The following is an 18,256-nucleotide window of genomic DNA, read 5'->3' on the forward strand; positions in this document are numbered from 1 at the left end:
GATTAAAATCAGAGGTAAAATGTATGAAAATCAAAGTTTATAGTCAATTAATGGTTAAATTAAAAAAAATTCATAGGCAATGATCTTTTTGAAAAAGAAGTTAAACTTTAGGGACTTAATTCATTTGAAAATACGGGTGAAATTGAAGAAAATTGAAAGTTTAATGATTAATTTGCATAAATCCAACATCAAGGACCAAAATGAAAAGGACATTAAAATTCAGAGTGGGTATTGAAGTTCGGTAAAGACAAAATTGAATAAAATAAAAGTTTGAAGTCAATTAAAAAATATAATCAAAAGAATTAAAAAATGTAATCAAAAGAAATAAAAAAACTGAAAGACTAAATTGAATTCTAGTCAAATCCCTAACTAAAACCCTAAAAAGTCAAAATAACGTTTAAAACAGTGCGATTTGGCAAAAAACATCGTCGTTTTGACCAGCAAAAACAAAAAAAAAAACCCAAACAACTTGTCGTTTGGTTATTGTTCACCATCCCTTATTTTTTTATTCAAAAAGTCTGCTACACTGTTTACTTTTTCAGAACATTTAATATTTTATCTCTTAATCAAACCGGACAACCATACACCACTATGATAATCATTATACCATACTAACTCATAATACAATGAGTTTGCATCTACAATGATTTATTGATCCCTTTTAATTTTTGTTTTAAAATTTAATTTAATAAGAGCAAGCTTAATCTTATTTTAATGTAAAATATCTAACAAATAAGAAAAACAATGTTGTTTTAGAATTCTATCTACCAATCTCGACTAATGGTTCAATTTTTTTTTTTTATATCAAATGGTATAAACAAGATTGTAGAAAGACCTTGTTGACATGAACAAAAACATGAAAATCAATAATATAAAATTAAATATAGATTGCATAATATATTTGTCAAATATAGGATGTTATTATTATCACCATGATCAAAATATAGTTAATATCCATAATTGATATTAAAAAAATTAAAGGAGGTGATGAATTTATTGTTTATCTATATTTATTACACTGTAGACGAGAATAGTAAATTCACCATCTTACCTTTAGAAAAGAGTGTGTAGGTTAATGGTTGAGGGTATAATTGTCTTTTCAAAGCGATTATTTTTATCATTTTTTCATTTTAATATTTTTTTTGATTTTATCTTTCAATATTTATTTAATTAGAGATTGAGCTCTATTTTTTTTCATGCTTTCTGTAACCTTGGTTTTATTATTATTTTTATTTAATTGTGTTACTTCATATCTTTTTTTTGTTGTTTTTTAATTAAATTTATTTTTTAAATAAATTTTATTTTTTTAATGAAATAGAATTAATTAATTGAATATAAACGATTTCTCTTTTCATTTTATTTTGTTTAGTTTGGTTTTTCGAGAGATTGCTTTAAAGACCCATACAACTTCTTCTTATGTTTTTGTTTAGACTCTTACCGTTGGGTTTGAATTGATTTAATAAGTTGTTTTTGAGATGTGCAATATTCACAATAAAGTTATAATAAGTTTCTAATAATTTGTTTTTCATTGTTTTCTAGGTATAATATCGATGAATTGTTGCTAAATATATTTTCTACTGTTTATCTATTATCATTACCTATAATTTAAATCGATACATTAAACTATCCAACTAGTTGGCTCCAATTAAATTATTAAGTATCAATTTTTTCTTGTTTATTTAAAAATATTGTCATTGTTTAATTTTTTTTTGTGCTAAATTTTTTAAAACCGGCCTGCAATGTAACACGTGATCGAGTACATTGATCCTATAGCCAAATAACCCTTGTCACTATGCATTTTACTTGTAGCATTATTATAATGGTAAAAAAGAAAGGAAAAACTAAAATAATTAATTTTCTTAGTAAAAGAAAAATTCTTTAAGGTCGTTGTATGGCAAAATTTGATTCGCAGAAATTATTTTATTTCTACAGTCGTGTTTAGCTTTAAAAAAATATCTACATTATATTTTGGTTCTCCATCATCTTTTAACTGTGGATTCCCCTTCCCTTTCACATTCATTTTCATATTTCTCAGAGCACTCTCTCTCTCTCTATTCCTCTCTGCAAACCCACCGCCAGAATTTTAACAATTTTTTCAGAAGCCATTACCTTTCGGGCACATTCAAATCTCCTTTTCTGTTGATGCGTAACGCGCACACACAAAAATCTTGATTTGTGCTTTTGGGTACTGATGCCTTTGTTTTGTTTAATCTAATGATTTGGAAATTCTTAGCTTTGAATTGGGATTTCTATTTTTGGTATCAAATATCTTCTTTTCTGAATTTCTGCATCTGCTGTTTTTTTGGTTTTTTATTTTATGTGTTGTATTGTGAAAAAGATTCCAGCTTTGATCATACTTTTCAATTCTACAATAATGTGCTTTTATTTCCTTTTTTGAAATTATTTGGTTTCCGTTAGGTATTGTTTGAATTCCGTGATTTGGTTTGTGTTTTGATAGGGTGACCTAGGGCACATTGTGGTGCTGGAGGAGCTGAGATTTTATTGGTTTTAGTTGAGATAATATTTTAATGGATTCCAGTTCGAGTTCTCCGGAGTTTGATTACTTGTTCAAGTTGTTAATGATCGGAGATTCTGGTGTTGGGAAAAGTAGTCTCCTTTTGAGTTTCACATCTGATACCTTTGAAGATCTCTCCCCCACCATTGGTAAGTGGCACGGGCACTGCAAATATTCATCCGCGTATGTGTTCTGGTTGATTTTAAGGTTGCTGTAATCTACTTTTAGTATTATGGAATTGAAAAATATAGCTAGTGTACTAGGATTTCATGCTTTGATTTTACTTCCAAGCTATGGTTATTTGCCGATTAGCATTCTTTTACAAATTGGTGTTTCTTTTAGACTTCTTTCTGTGGATTGAAAATGAAGATCCAGGACCTCAAATTGTTTGCTTGTGCTATAACTATTTGCAAGAAATCAAATTTGTGCTTTCTTTCTATTGACGATGGAAGTTGATTTTGCTACTTAACGGTTAATTAGGAAGGTGTTTGAGTTCAGATTTATAAATTTCTCATCTTTCGGTGAAAATTTGCTAATCAGTCATGCATACAATGCTTAATGGATCTAATATTTGAATAATTGTTTATGTCATGTTGTTCATCAATCCTTAAGAATATAATTTGTTTGCTTTGGGGGGCAAGATTATAGCATTTTGCTCTCGTGACCATCAAAATTGAATTTTGAAGCCATGATTTTGCAAGTCCCTGTTTCTTGAGATTTTAGCTTATGTTCTGTTTGCTTCGCTGCACAGGTGTTGATTTTAAAGTAAAATTTGTGAATATTGGAGGGAAAAAGCTGAAACTTGCGATATGGGATACAGGTAACTTCAACTGTGTTCCCATGTTTGTTGTTTGTCACTTAGTCTGCGATTTCATTTTTTCTTAATTGCCTGCTTTATGTTTATGCTTTACCTGCATGTTATGCCTCATGCAATCCACTTCAATTTAAAAGTAATGCTTATGCTATAAACATTTAGTCTTTATAAGTATTATCTTATTGTTCTGTGGCTTATTGGTTATAATTCAGATGCTGGCATTAATGTTCTCATAAATTATGTAGCATAGTATTATGAAATAACATTTCCAGTCTCATTGCTAGCAATAGCAGGATGAAATTTGTTAATTGCTTATGTAGGTGCAGGCAATGTTACTTGTAACTTGACAGTTTTGTTACCTGTTTATTTTGTTTTACCAAGTCTTGACAGTTTTGGCTTACCTCTTTCTCCTTAGAGAAAGCTTTAGTTGGCCAAACGATGCCTTCTGATGCTCAATGTTTGTTCATGCAGCTGGTCAGGAAAGATTTAGAACATTGACGAGTTCATACTACAGAGGGGCCCAAGGGATCGTTATGGGTATTTCCCCTATCTTTCATGACATTTACAATCGCATAGTTAATAGTTGTTATAATGCAAAACCTCACTTCAAAGTTTTAAAGATGGTGTTCCTTGAATTTAGAAGTTCAATTGTGCTGGGCCATTTGCTTTGCCTGAACTGCATATGATGGCTTACATGCAAAATGTACTATCTACTTCTTTTTAGTCACATAGATTTATGAAACAGATGATATTCTTTTGAACTTAATTTGTTCACCATGTATTTGGATTTCTTGGATAAATAGGCACTAAACTTCTGGCAAGAAAAACTGGAAAACAAATGTGGCTTCATGGTTTCCGTTTCACCAACCATCCAATTGATTGCTACCATTTTTCTTTCTAATCCATTGATACTACGATTTTATTTGAGTCTTTCTCTCATAACTTTAATTCAAACTTTACAAAATGGAGCGAAAACATCATCAGATAGTTAGACTTTATTTTAACTGATTAAAGTCTCCATCTTTTTGATGAATTATTGTTTTTATTATTTCTGCTAGCTTCGAAACTTTCTGGTATTTCCATTTTAAAAAACAATGAAATTCTGAGATTGTAGGTTGTATTTCTGCGGTGTTATTGTCAAGTTTTTAATCAATCAACTTGTTAAACATTTTTTATTTTATTTTAATTGCAACAGTCTATGATGTAACTCGACGAGACACATTTACCAATCTTTCTGAAATATGGGCCAAGGAAATCGATCTATATTCAACAAATCAAGATTGCATCAAGCTGCTTGTTGGAAACAAGGTTGACAAGGTAATTTGATGGAGGCTTACCACTTGTCTTGCCAGATACAGTTTAAATTTGGCTTTAATTTTGTTGTTGAAAAGGGACAGTTCTAAATTTTGTGTTATAGCCCCCCCCTCCTCTCTATATTACATATCGTTTGCTGTTTTGTTTTTAACTAAATGTTCTTGTTTATGGGTTCCATACAAGCAATAATGCTTTGAGGAATAGAGAAGGGCTGAATTGTCTATGCCCCCCCTCTCCCTTCTCTCCTTATAATTTAAGGGTGTAAATTTCTAAAACTAATATAGATAGTTAGAAGCTTCTACAGGGAAAAGGACACTTTACAAGGTATTAAATAAAAACACTTGATTTTTTTTTTAAATTTTATTGTTACAGGTTCATTCTCCAATATTTCTCCGAATTGTTCAGAACACAATACTTTTAGAAACTTGTAAGACTAGATGTTAGAAGTTGGATCTAGGTAGCTGTAAATTGTGGTTTGCTTGTATGCTGAATTGGAATTTCGACCAAATATCACTTTTAAGGAAAAAATAACCTTTTGCCCTAGAGGAAAATAACCATTTCCCCTCATTTGTTCTGTGAAACAAGCACTCTGAATTGCCATAGTTCTGAGGCTAGTATGACATTCTTATGGCATATAATTGAATTGGACATAAGAATGTGGATGATTTGGACATCCTTTGTCACTTATTGCATGGTAGACGCTTAGATGATACTCGACACTTTATAGTGGTAGTGCTTCTTTTTATTTGTTGGGCATGGAAATTTGAGATAATATCATCTTTTATGGAAGTTTCATGCATGCTTGGATTTCCTCTATTCAGGAAAGTGATCGGGTGGTAACAAAAAAGGAGGGCATAAACTTTGCTAGGGAATATGGATGCCTCTTTATTGAATGCAGTGCTAAAACTCGCGTCAATGTACAGCAATGTTTCGAAGAGCTTGTTCTAAAGGTACAGAACAGAAGATGCTGAATACTTGTTTACTTTGTTATTTATATATTGTTACTGATGTTATTGCTGCCTATGTTTTGATATCGAGAACAAAATTTCCTGTCCAATCAGCCTTTTTTTTTTGTCCCTTGTTAAATTGTTTCTACAATGCAGTGACTAATAGCTTGCATGATGATGGGTATGGTTATCCTTTGCAGGTTTTAGATACACCCAGTCTACTGGCTGAGGGCTCCAAAGGTGTGAAAAAGAACATCTTTAATGAGAAGCGTCCACAACCTGATGCGTCCACTAGCAGTTGTTGCTGATTTGGTCTAGTTTATCTTTGCATCATTTCCAGATCTCTAACAAAAGTGGTGATGGTGATCCCTCTCCAAATCCTGAAGAAATAGTTTTTATTCAACTATTGTTTTTGTCTACATGAACTGAAAGTCACATGTAATATAGTAGACTTGTGAATGCTTTTATTTGATTTCCACACTCTTTTTGGTACATTGAACTACTTCTGATAAGTGATGACAAATTGAAGTTTGGAAACAGATTGCTGTTATGTTCTTACTGTGGGTTTCTGGATATAGATGTACATAAAGGAAGAAGTAATGCTTTTATTCTTCCCCTTGCATCCATGTGGTAATATTTTTAAGGTAACCAATAATCTACTTTTTTGTGACAGTATTTGTATGGATCTATTATTTGTTCATTTGTTCAAAAAGAAATCAATGATGCCTAAAAGTAAAATATAATTTCAAAACAATAATTTTCAATAATATGGATTTGGAATTCAATAATAATTTAAATTATAGATTCTACTAATCTGCTTGATAAAGTTAAAGATTTCTAATTAACTAAACATAATTTCAAAGGATTGAAAAATCAACCAAGTTGAAGGGCCAAAATAAACAGAAGAAAGTAAACTAACAAAAACCAGAAACTCAGTTAGAGAACACCAAAATTTTGCCATAAAAAAAACTAACACCAACAAATGGGTGCAGGTAAGGCGCCCATTTCCAATCTACTCCTCCCTTCACAACCACCACCACCACCACCAACTCCAAACCCAAGAGCAACCAGTAGGCGCCTTCTCCTATTCTCCCTTCCTTTATTTGCCATAGCAACTACTGCTAATCTTCTTCCTTTTAGGACTACAGGTGCTAAATTTGCGAGTGCTTCAACTATACAACTGAACTTAAACTCTTGTTTGGCACTAGCAGAAAACTTTGACCCAGTAAGCCAAGCTGAGAAAGAAGCCAGTGATGCCATATCCAGGAGAGTAACAGAAGCTGTAGAGTTGTTGGAGAAAGGGAGGGAATTGCATTCTCAAGGCGACTTCAATGAAGCACTGCTCTACTTCACTAAGGTTTGTTACATCTTCCCTTTATTTTTTGGGCCTTTACTTTTAGTTGGTCCTTGTCTTTTGATTTTACATATATTGGTCAATTGAAATATAATAGTTATTTGCTGCAAATGTTAGTCTTGGAGAAAGTTTTTTGGAGAATGTTGATGGTTTAGGATTTTTTTTGGAGATGTAATGCTAAGGGATATGGGAGTCAAGAAAATTGTATACTTATGTTTATTATTTCGGTTCTTATGGTGGCAATGATGAAACTCGAACTTGAGACCAATCTCATCCCCTTTACTTTGCAGGGGAAAGTACCTCTAGGCTTATTGCTCGTTGGCATGACTAATTATTAGGTTAAGGAATGATCTCTAAGTTTGAAAAATACTAAGAATAGAGCTCTGGAAGCAGGAGATGTGCGTTTTGAATGGGCGAGTTAAACTTGGTAAGGTATGATGGTCAAAAAAGAAATGGTATGTTATGTAGTGTGTTTGGCCTTTGACAAGGAGAGCTAGGGGAGGTTCTTGTGACTGATGATGAACTTACAGCCGAGAGTAAATGTTGGGAGAAGTTGCTTGGATGGATAAATTTTTGGTGCAAAACTTTGTCTAGGGGAAATTTTGGGTTTTTTTTTTATATGATTAGATAGAAGATTATGTCAGTGGCCTTCTGAAACAATTTCTTTGAACTGTGGATGAAGAAGGATTGAATTCTACCTGTATAATTGAGTTACAAGCTTGGAGTTCTGATTTTGGTTTGTTAAAGCATGGAGCAAAATCTTTTCCAGTAGGTTATAGATGATATAGAAAGAATTTGAGATGCATTGATCTGTAGGAAAGTTCAAGTCGATAGTCCGAGCTTCCAAACATAATCCCATTGAAGAATTTTTTTTATTTGATTGTATCTGTGGAATTTAGTCTAGTAAAAGGTTGAGTATTAGAGGAAGCCACCTAAGTTGCAGTTAGTGCGAGGATTTGGGGCAGAGCGAAACTAATTGCTTTAAAACTCCCATTTAAAGTAACTATAGGTTCTGGGAGATGATGGGAGTCTGGAAGAATGTATAGCTGGTAAACTAGCGAACATCCAATATTTAGACAGATCGTGAATGATAAGTTGGTGTCTACCCAAAAGAAAATGGTGTCTCTCATTCTGAGGTGGTTAGCACATGGGGTGAAGTGAGAGGAAAGTATTGAGGTTAAGGCGAGAACTTAGAAAGCCCTAGTACAGCTGACACTTTTGTGGAAATGTAGCGAGATGAAGAAGGGATCTTTTTTTTTTTGTTGAAGTTGCAGATTGAATGTCAAAATTGAAAGCTTGTTATTTGCTAGGGTTTATATTTTAAATTTTCACGCTGTGGGGTTAGCAAGTTGTAGTTTGCTTGTTCGTTGAGGGTTATTTAAGTTTTTTCCTCGTTAGAGCTCCTTATAAGGGCATGGAGATTGAGTTTTTTTTTTTAGTTTGTTTTTAGCAATGCTATACTCATCTTATTGAAAAACTGAAACTTGCCAAAAAATGATAAAGAAAAGAAATAAAGGAAGTAATATTGTTTAAAAGTTTTTATGAAACCCTCATTAGGATTTGGCTCTCTATTTAAGTGTGAAATTCCTGTGACAGCACATTTCTTTTGCAGAGGTTACTGTCAACTGATTTGAGATAATTCTGCATTTCCAGAGCTAAAATACTTTAGCATTTGTTTGTCTAACAGAATTTAATCAATCAATTGATAACTGTAATACCTCAGGGCTTACCAGAAGGCAACATTTTGGCATGGTTATGATAGACAAAGACCTTTAATTGTATCATATAGATTGAAGACACTAGAATGTACATTCTAGATTTAATCTGTCCAAGACCTCAAGATTTATAGTGGTAATTGATAAATTTTGAAAAACTTCAAAGGGACGTGCACTAGGGATATGTAGTTTCCTTTTTTCCATGTTGGACAGACCCTTGCAGTTGCCTGTGCTCTTGTTAGAGAGCCACATAGACTAGACTATTGTTTTCCTTTGAAGTTTCATGTCAACTACTAGGTGCTATCCGCTAGAGTGCATCTGTTTATTTGCCCTCTGTTTGTATCTGAACATTGTAAATCATACAGTGTTCTGCATCCGTGAAGTTTTCCTTATCTTCAGATTCTAGACATTAATGTGCTCTCTCAGATGTTTGTGCTTTAAAGCATGCAATCTGCCTCTTCTCCAATTAAATTGCTAGCGCCTACGTGACATAATTTTTTTTGGTTGTGCCAAGAATTGACTATGATCTTAAGCTCTTTCCTTTTCATTTGCCAAAAGAAAGGAACTGAAGTGATGTGCTTCTGCTCTATCACGCCCCCCCTCAAAAAAGATAAAATTAAAAGAAGAAAAAACAAAGGAAATGCTTCCGCCTTGTTGCAATTTGGGTGAACAACTTGCTAGAACATTTGCATCCCAGATAGCTAAGTATTAGAAATAAATGATTGAATTGGTTCTACATAGTACAATGAACTTATTTTAGTCACTCCATTAGACAAGAAACTCCAGAATACGTGTTTCTAACATAGTACAAGATATCAGTGGCTCCATTTCAAGATTGAAGTTGTCTTCATGTTGTAATGCATGCTTCATGAACAATCTGATTGTGATGTTACTTGCAATGTCACTTCCATATTTTCTTGCAGATGGTTGAAAATTACAAAGATTTTGCGTTCTCAGAATATGGAAGGTTTGGGAGAGCATTGTCTCTTTACGAGGTTGGGGACAGAGAAGAAGCAATTGCAGAAATGGAAGATATCTCAATATCTTTGAAGGGATATCCAGGTATTTTCTCAAGATTTTTCATTTCTTGGCTATATGAAAGTAGAAAGTCTTAGCTTGAATGTTCCCCCTTCGAAAATTTTGTTTCCTTTTACTCCTTTTTAAATCTAACATTCTTTCATGTTGACCAATTGTTGGGGTATTTGACAGAAATACATGCAGCTCTTGCAGCAGCCTTATATGCGGACAAGCATGCCAAAGAAACTAAGCATGGGCCTCCAAGTTTGGTCAGTTCTTTGCAGCAGTTCATCACACTTTCATAAATATCAAAGTTATATACAAATATGATATCATCGCATCACTCTTCGTTACTGTTTGGTATTGCATTTCAAACAGGGGTTGGATAAAATTTGAATTTTTTTTGTTAATTTTTTTTTATGTTTTTGAATTTTATTTTGAAGTATTTCCGAGTAAACAACACTTTGAAAAACAATTGTTAGTACACTTCCAAACACCATCTTCATCCATGATCCATCCATGAATTTGCTAGTTCATAATTAAATATGTAATGCTAAGACAACTATTGTTTTGGCTCTCAAAGTAGCAAAAGGAGGACTCAAATCCGAGTTCTATCCCCCTATCTTTGCATAATACAGTACCGTAAAAAACAAGTAGTTGTTCTACTTCTGTTGATATGTAAATTATTCAATACCTTGTTTAAACACAAAGTCATTAACTTCGTGTCAAAGCCAAAAAACTTAATGATAACCAGTTCAACTTGGACCAGACCACTGTTGCTTGAACCGGATGTCGCATTCATCCGTTCCAAGTTGATATGGTTGGCACTGAGTCTTTAAATACATGGTTGAACACAAAGTCAAGTCAATGTCTTTGGTTTTGAACCTAAGACACTAAAGACGCACCCTTTCAATACGTCCAGTTTGCAAAGTCATTAAGCAACCTATGTTGGGGGCCATGTTCACCGAAGACCAAGTTTTTGTGAAAAAGCTGTGTTACGCAACTCAAACACTGGGAAAAAGCTGTGTTACGCAACTCAAAAATTGCACAACGCAGATTAACCAAAGGGAGGAGATTTTTGGTTGCGTCCAATGGTGGCAATTCCAAAACATGTAGTATGACTATGAGTTCTTGATTTGGATAGCTTCATGAAGAATTCCATGTGCTATAGTCTCCTCGTGAGGTATAGAAAACAGACTCCAAGGACAATATTCAACTGTGCTTATACAGAATGTGAGGTCTTTCTTGCTTTTGTCTCTTTAATTTAATTGCCACACGAAATTGTTTACCAAACTCACACGTTCCAGGAATTTTCTTTGATGCATACTTAAACCAACCTGCTGCCATTGAACTTAAATTTTGAAGAAAACCTTTTATAGATGCTGCTTTACTTGGTAAACGTAGTCATTAATGGCACTCCTTAAGCACATGGTTATCAGAAAAGTGAGACCTTTCATGTTCTTGTCTTTTTAGTTAGGTTATAAGACCAACCTGCTGCCATTGAACTAAGGAAGAAGAAAAAAAAAATCCCCTCCACACGTTATAACAAACCTCGGAGGAAACCCTTATATGGTTTCTGCCATTACTTGATAAGTATTTAGTTCTAGTTGGAACTTGCTGTTTGCTTGAATATACATGATGCTGCTGTGGTTGACTTCATGAAAGGCACCAACTTTTTGACGTTCAACCAAAATTTTGGACGGTTGTCTGGCATTGGAGCATAGCTATAGGTATAGTGTGCAGGCCTGTGCAATATCCCTTCCTTTTCACCTTGTAGAATCTTGGTAAAAAGAAGTGCTCCATCTCTTGCATGCTTACTTCCTCGCCGAAAATTTAGACCGAATGGTATATTTCTTTTGGAACATTTTCAACGCTCATTAAAAGTGTTTGCTTTCAGCTTTAACCATCATAAGGGTAAAATAAATATTCTTTCTATGGTGGGTCAGTCCTCTAGATCAAGGCAAGAAGATTACTCTTTTCAGTTCATTTCGCATGCCATAGGAGTAAGGCCGATGCTAGGCGTGACTGTAGTGTCTGTGAGACCACTAATAGCAGTGATTAGACGAGGGCAAATTATTCATTGACTTTGCGTTCAACCGCAGGGTACAACATGCGGCCAACTTCGATCGACTTTTTTTGTTTATATGAATTGGAGATTACAAACATTGGTCAATTTCCCCCAAGATGTTTGTAATATGTGAATCATCTGATGGACTCTTACTAAATTTTGAAACATGCCGTAGTTGAATAAGAAAGGGAAGGCTACATCTTAGTTTAGCCAGTAAAGCCACCGACTGTTTACGATTTATATTTCGGTTCCATTTACCTTTGGAATGCCCAGGATTGTAAAGAGGAGAAAGCTAGTCCTGTTGTGTAGTTTAAGGTCTAATGAACCTTGAAATGAGCTAGGAAAAAAAAAGGGGAAAAGTTTTGATATATGGGCCAGAAATGTGATCCCAGCGGAGCAGTATTCTATGAAACAATATGCAGACAATTCAACAACTTTCGGCGACCTATTGTAACCTAAGCTATGCAAATTGCAAATCATCCTATCCCACCACACAAAAATATCAAATAAAATGAAAGGAATATCCACAGACAGAAACTTCCAGTCCCATCAACTTCAGTTTCCAAATTTCAACAGTAATGATAAAAGGATGCTGTCCGTTGTCATAATGGTATATTGGGGACAATGCCAGCTTTCTCTCTGGCAATTTGAACCACTGGAATCAATGCTGCTTTGTTTTTTTTTGGATGAACCATGTGGATCTCGCGCATGAACTCTATCATTTGACAGTTGGGCTGTAATTTCACTGCTTGGACATTGCTTTAATGGGGAGCAATTTTCATTTTCTGAATTGATGCTTCAGAGAATGGTATCTCAACAACACAACATAAAATAGACAGAAATTACCAGGTGAAGAAGGGTTTGGGATTTGGCACAGGACAACCATCCATCTAATCAAATTTGGTTTAGGCATAACATAAATCCACTCAGCTTGGTGGGGGTTTATTCAGTAATTAACGAATGTTTAATGACAGATAAGATACAAACATGGACACTTCTGTAATCTTTACAAAGATACTATGTCACAGGGAAGCCAATACACCAACAAGACCCCGCATAGGCATAAAAACATCCCATACTTTTTTGTAGTTTACAAATGTTTTGGTTCTTCATCCCACTTGGACCCAAGCAGCTTGAGTAGCATTCTTGCTTTTGTTTTAGTCCTTCCACTACACTGGCTCTGCAACAGCAGAAGCAATTGAGTCAAAACTCCAGCACCAATTGCTTCTTCTCGTGCCTGTAAAGAATCTGTGCATATAATCATTAATGATCGAATAGCGCTTTCGCTTCCTTGGTGATCAGAAACCCTAAAAACCATCTTAATGAGGGCTTTAATACCATTAGGATCATTGATCAAAGCCTCTTTTGCACTCTCTAGTCCTAGAAGCAGCTCAATTGTTGCCATTGCTTTAGGTGCCAAATTTCTTTCATGTCTTTGAGCGTCATAAATATAGGTCAAGAGTCCATTTATCCCACCTTCTTGAACCATATTCTCTCTATTTGATTCCAAGCAGCATAGTGCCGATATAGCTTTGATTCCAGCCTCAGATGCCTCATATGTTTGGTGAACGAGAAGAATCAGCCCTTTCAAGAGTTTTCTGTTTTTGCCAAGCTTAGCACAGAGTTCTCTTGTCTCCAAAGATGATGATATTGCTTCTATTATTTGGCACAAACTCCTCTTGATCTTGCTAGTACCTTGATCAAACAAAAACTGAAAGGATTCCAATTTAGACTCTTCTCTTAGCATATTTAAACACTCATATTCGCCAAGAGACAGCAATCTTAGGACACAAGAAAGTGCTTGTTCTGCAAACTTAGCACTTCCTTCAGACAGTCTGGATTCCACTTTTCCAAAAAGCAGTTCCAACAATAAAGTAAAGAAGCCTAACTGGAACAAACAAGAATTTCCAGATTGTGATTCTTCAGTTAGAGCTTGGATGTTTTGGAGTGTTTGACACTTGTACTCCAAGGAAGCGTCACCTGATTCAAGAATTTTCTTCAATGAAGCTAGAGAATCAATTGTTGACAAATAAACAGGATCAAACTGAGGGCCTATTTGCAGCCACTGATCAATCAAATGACGAAGAGTGTTATTAGGAACCATGGATGGATCCTGAAGCTTCTGCATTGTGACAGGGCAAGTTAGATTACCAGCAGCAAGCCATTTTTCTATGCTTGATCTGTCATAAGTTTGGCCGGTACATAGCGTCACTGGATCTTTGATCAAGTCTAGACTAATTGGACACATGAAAAAGTGGGGTACAGTCATTTCTGCTTCTTTCATGGAGAAGAGAAAAAAACCAAAGATTCAAGAACAAAAAACAAAAGAAAGTATTGGTGGTGAATAGAGGGCGCTGCTATTGGTTAACCATTTCAGCATCTAACAAATGGACGGTAGCTGAAGTTCTTGATTAATAGGAACTGGTGGGATGGAGTAAGAAGACATTGCTATATAATATACAATGCAAAAAACTAGATGTTAAAAAGACGAACCTTAAACAGCACTCATGAAATAAAAAACTACAAGAAACATAGTGGGAGTGGGGTTTCTCTTTCCTTTTCCTTTTCAGTACAGAAATGACAGTTGATAGAGAAGTGGGACAAAGTTACCAATGGCACAAGAGAGAAACACAAAGGAAGAAGAACATAAATGATGGGAAAGATGAGAGAAAACAAGCTACCACCTCTAGTCCACAGTGCCAGCAGCTGAGATTTACAAGAGGGCGAAGGGAAGTGTCTTTTTTCTTTTTTATAGGGAGAAGGAAGGGAGACGGATAGGCAAAAGTGCAATCTTAGCTGGAGGAATAAGATGATAACACCAGCATACAAACACCAAGGTAGGCCAAACAATATTATGGGCCTTATCTTAGTGAAAGAGTAAGCGATCGCAACCAATAATATGGATTAATTATACGGAATGGTCCCCAGTCCTTTCTTTATATCTATCAGTTCAGTCAAAACTGACCCACCCAGAGAAAAAAATAATAACAATACTGTTCATCTTTGAAGTTTGAATCCACCCCCACAATAGTTGAAAATGAAACTGTGTTCTTGTAAGAGAGAGGGAGAGGTGTGTAATGTTGGCCACAGGATTCATGAGAGTGGCAATAATATGGGAAAGCACTAGCAAATGGAATAAAAATATTATCCAAAAATATTGATAAACAGAACTGCCTTGCATAGCTTGTTTTTCTCTGCTGAGTTATTTTAATCAAGGTTGGAAAGAATAGGGCTAATGGGACCTTCATGATTTCCAGCTTCTGAAGAGGCTGGTAAGACATTAATTGCCGCCTTATTATTAGGCACCCAAAGCAGATAGCTTAAAAACATTATAAACTACTTTAAAGATCTTTTCCTTTTGATTTTAAGATCAAAACCAACAATATTCATTTGAAACAACATTGTCATAAATATATGCCTTGAAACCTGTAATGAATCACCCCATCTCTCAACATTTTTAGTGTCTATAAATCAAACAAATATTCTAAGTGTGAGTGTGAAGTGTCCTAAAATCATAAATGGCTTAAGTTTGGAATGAAAGATTAGACTGCATCTATCTCGTGTTATCATCTTAAATTTGAATTAAAGAAGAAGAAGCTACATAAAATAAATATATTTATCGGAGCTAGTGTGAATGGTTCAGCTAGAACCAATTGAAAAGGGAAAAAAAAAACTATCTGGGAGAAAATTATAGAAAAAACTATACCCTAAATGTTAAAAGCAAAGAAATTAACAAAAAAAAACAAAAACTAGTCAAATACCCCCAACATCTTACCAGGTTTTAAGCAAAACAGGAGCTGAAGAATTCTCCCTTACTTTAATTATTCCAAAATTTGGCTGGATTCTCTGAAATTTACATCATTTCAAACACCATAATTGATGATGAAAGACTAAAAAGTATGCACATATATATTATATTACTAAGGATTCTCTAATCTTTTTCTTAAATCATGTCGATGCTCCATCTTGAGTCCAATTTTCCCAAGTACTTGCATCAGGTTTCAAGAAATGTGAGTCAAATTTCTAATTAAGATAGCCAACTTGCATTCAAACACACACACACACACATACACCAAATTCACTTGATGATTTGTCTCAAGGAATCTGATTTTCCAATTTGAAATAGGTGGGCACAAAGATATATGTTGGTGAATATAAAAAAGATTTCTGGGGGGGACAAAATTCTTACAGGAAAAATAGAATCAATCCATTTTTATTTGCAGTGGTTCTTGGCTAAGACCTTTTGACCTGCCAACATTTCATATGCCACCACTTGATTTGTTTTGTCAATTTATAGCAGCTGGTGGGATCCAGATTTCCTCTCCCGTCTGATCACGATCTAATGGTCAATGCAGCTTAATTTGAAGTGATGAATAATTTAATCTGTTTAGACATTCTAAGAATTAATAAATATTTATACAAAGTTAAGAGAAATATTAAAAGAAAGCTAGGTAAATTATGAGTAATCGTAACTATCTCTTCCTTTCCCTTGTTTTAGTGATTAAGCTCATAATGAATTATCCCTTCTCTCTCTCTCCCTCTCTCTCTCAAGTGATCATAAATACCAGGCAAGAAAATAAAATAAAAATGAATGTTGCCCTCAAAATAGGGTATGAAAAAGAAAGGGTGCGTGCCTGTAGCCCTGTACTGTGGGTTAGAGCGAGAGCAAGAAAGAGACAAAGGGCAATAAGACAAAGAAAAGTCTTAGAAGAAACTTAAAAACTAAAGATTAATGCGAAGAAAATCTGGCCTTTGAACACTAGCTTGTCTGCCATCTTGACAATCCAACCTCCACTACTTGCCTGAAATAAATGATTGTTTAGTGTAGTAGGAAGAGGCTGGCTCGTTCAGTCCCAATAGGTTAGAGTCTCCCTCACCACAAAATCTCGTATTCGAGCCTTTCTTTTATAATAAAAAAAGGCCGGTCAAATATAATTAACTTCTTCAAAATCATACATGAAATTATTACATGTTAAAGAGGACGTGGAACCAAGTGTTCATAGGTAGATAAGAACCACATGTAAACCATTTTCTCCCTCTTGTTAATCATAATATTATTCCTATTTTAAGATTAAGATTTTGTTTTTGACATCTATAATGCAAGAATAATATTTTAAAATTCTTAGAGCTTGTTTTCAATGTAATCGATCATGCAATACTAGAAAACTTACACAGAAAAACCATAAAAAATTAAATTTAAGAAGAAAACCGAGAAAAATAACTTTATAAAACTACTATCAATTAATATTAAAAGCATTTTGTTTTAATATACATTGAAATTTCTTATTTCATATCTTCAAAAAAAGAGGCCATGTGCTGGCCACCAACTCACATGCGTGTGTGTCTCTCTCTATATATTGATTGTTAAAGGATTTCAACTATGTATGTGTGTGTGTGTGTGTGTATATAGAAATGATTCTCCCAACATTATTTAAGAACCATTGAAGGAGGTGGCTAGATTGGTAGGCATTAATTTCAATTAATCAATTTGAGGCCTGAAAGTTCTGTATCTCCGTGCAAACCTACCTATTTAGATTATTACAATATTACAGGACCTCAATATGGTCGTGTGATTTTTATTTTTGTAAGAAAATATATAATTAAAAAGATATAGAAGTTCATATTAATTTGTATTCCAAAAAAAAATTAACTAGATTTATTTTTAATTGAAAAATATTTTACAAGGGAAGATGTCAAACTCCAAAGTATTGTGTTATCCATCATTTTGGATTGAAAAAAAATAAGAATAAAAATCAAGGACAACAATATTAGTTAATCATGATATATAGTGAATTTTAACCTAGAGATATATATTGAAAATAACGAGATGTACCCTTTTCCATTACTAAGAAACAATCTATTAATACCATCCCATTTGTGGTTTTAGAGCTGCAATAAATAAACTACATGACGCTTGATATTATGCCACTACGTGAGAATTAATTATTCATTTCATTAATCATTATTTAGTGATAAATTAATGTTGATAGGTAAATTCGTTACAAAAGTCACCATAAATCACTTAAGGCTAGCTATGGTGCTATAGTGGAGGTAGGGGGTGTTAGACGATGACTCAATGCCAATTACGTGAAAGGTCATTGTCAATCCATCAGATAAAAAGAAAGATCAGTGTTGCTTTGTAGTTTAGTAAATAATATTTCATGTATTTATCATTCTTTTTAAGCCATTGGATACCTTATAAGAGCATCATAGACGGATGAAACACTCATATTCTTAAGTTAATAAAGTGTTGGAGGAGAAAAAAATACAATAAATGAAAGAAAAAAAAATAGAAGGGGAATGTAAGAGAAATTATATGTTCTAGAAATTGATGAATGGTTTTTTATGGTTCTAGAAATTGCTGGGTAGTTGTTTGTGGTTCAAGGAGACGTTGAATGGTACTTGGTGATTCATAGCATTGTTGCATGTTTGTTTGTGATTCTAGAAATTATTGAATGATACTTAGTGATTTATGGAATTGTTGGATGATTAATGATTGTTATTGAAATTGT

General features: G+C 34.0%; 3 protein-coding genes across 5 annotated transcripts; 2 read left to right on the forward strand and 1 right to left on the reverse strand.

Moving 5' to 3' along the window:
• Positions 1-2,001: 2,001 nt before the first annotated feature.
• LOC133673567 (ras-related protein RABC1-like) lies at positions 2,002-6,148 on the forward strand. The gene is made up of 7 exons (XM_062094439.1): positions 2,002-2,185; positions 2,459-2,664; positions 3,267-3,335; positions 3,801-3,866; positions 4,525-4,646; positions 5,465-5,593; positions 5,791-6,148. Exons 2-7 carry the CDS (start codon positions 2,529-2,531, stop codon positions 5,896-5,898), a joined length of 630 nt encoding a protein of 209 aa, XP_061950423.1. The 5' UTR covers positions 2,002-2,185; positions 2,459-2,528; the 3' UTR covers positions 5,899-6,148.
• Positions 6,149-6,389: 241 nt separating this feature from the next.
• On the forward strand, positions 6,390-10,309 carry LOC133673568 (uncharacterized). Of its 3 annotated transcripts, XM_062094441.1 has the most exons (4): positions 6,416-6,660; positions 6,802-6,947; positions 9,583-9,721; positions 9,869-10,309. In XM_062094441.1, the coding sequence occupies exons 1-4, from the start codon at positions 6,573-6,575 to the stop codon at positions 9,979-9,981; spliced, it is 486 nt and encodes a 161-aa protein (XP_061950425.1). In that variant the 5' UTR covers positions 6,416-6,572; the 3' UTR covers positions 9,982-10,309. The 3 variants fall into 3 exon arrangements, with proteins under 3 accessions (XP_061950426.1, XP_061950425.1, XP_061950424.1); XM_062094442.1 differs by having other exon boundaries at positions 6,390-6,947; positions 9,617-9,721; positions 9,869-9,890; XM_062094440.1 differs by having other exon boundaries at positions 6,421-6,947.
• A 2,347-nt stretch (positions 10,310-12,656) lies between these two features.
• LOC133672604 (U-box domain-containing protein 26-like) lies at positions 12,657-14,596 on the reverse strand. The gene has a single exon (XM_062093061.1). The coding sequence runs from the start codon at positions 14,026-14,028 to the stop codon at positions 12,835-12,837; it is 1,194 nt and encodes a 397-aa protein (XP_061949045.1). The 5' UTR covers positions 14,029-14,596; the 3' UTR covers positions 12,657-12,834.
• Between the last annotated feature and the right edge of the window lie 3,660 nt (positions 14,597-18,256).

The sequence above is a fragment of the Populus nigra genome, chromosome 14 (genome assembly GCF_951802175.1).
Source record: "Populus nigra chromosome 14, ddPopNigr1.1, whole genome shotgun sequence".
NCBI classification, from domain to species: Eukaryota; Viridiplantae; Streptophyta; class Magnoliopsida; order Malpighiales; family Salicaceae; genus Populus; species Populus nigra.

Excerpts from the sequence above, each read along its gene's own strand:
- LOC133673567 (XM_062094439.1), top strand. The coding sequence starts at position 2,529 with ATGGATTCCAGTTCGAGTTCTCCGGAGTTTGATTACTTGTTCAAGTTG. Across the intron at positions 4,647-5,464 it reads TTGGAAACAAGGTTGACAAG|GAAAGTGATCGGGTGGTAAC; the intron begins GTAATTTGATGG and ends TCCTCTATTCAG. Across the intron at positions 5,594-5,790 it reads TCGAAGAGCTTGTTCTAAAG|GTTTTAGATACACCCAGTCT; the intron begins GTACAGAACAGA and ends TATCCTTTGCAG.
- LOC133673568 (XM_062094440.1), top strand. The coding sequence starts at position 6,573 with ATGGGTGCAGGTAAGGCGCCCATTTCCAATCTACTCCTCCCTTCACAA. Across the intron at positions 6,948-9,582 it reads CACTGCTCTACTTCACTAAG|ATGGTTGAAAATTACAAAGA; the intron begins GTTTGTTACATC and ends ATTTTCTTGCAG. Across the intron at positions 9,722-9,868 it reads ATCTTTGAAGGGATATCCAG|AAATACATGCAGCTCTTGCA; the intron begins GTATTTTCTCAA and ends GGTATTTGACAG.
- LOC133672604 (XM_062093061.1), bottom strand. The coding sequence starts at position 14,028 with ATGAAAGAAGCAGAAATGACTGTACCCCACTTTTTCATGTGTCCAATT.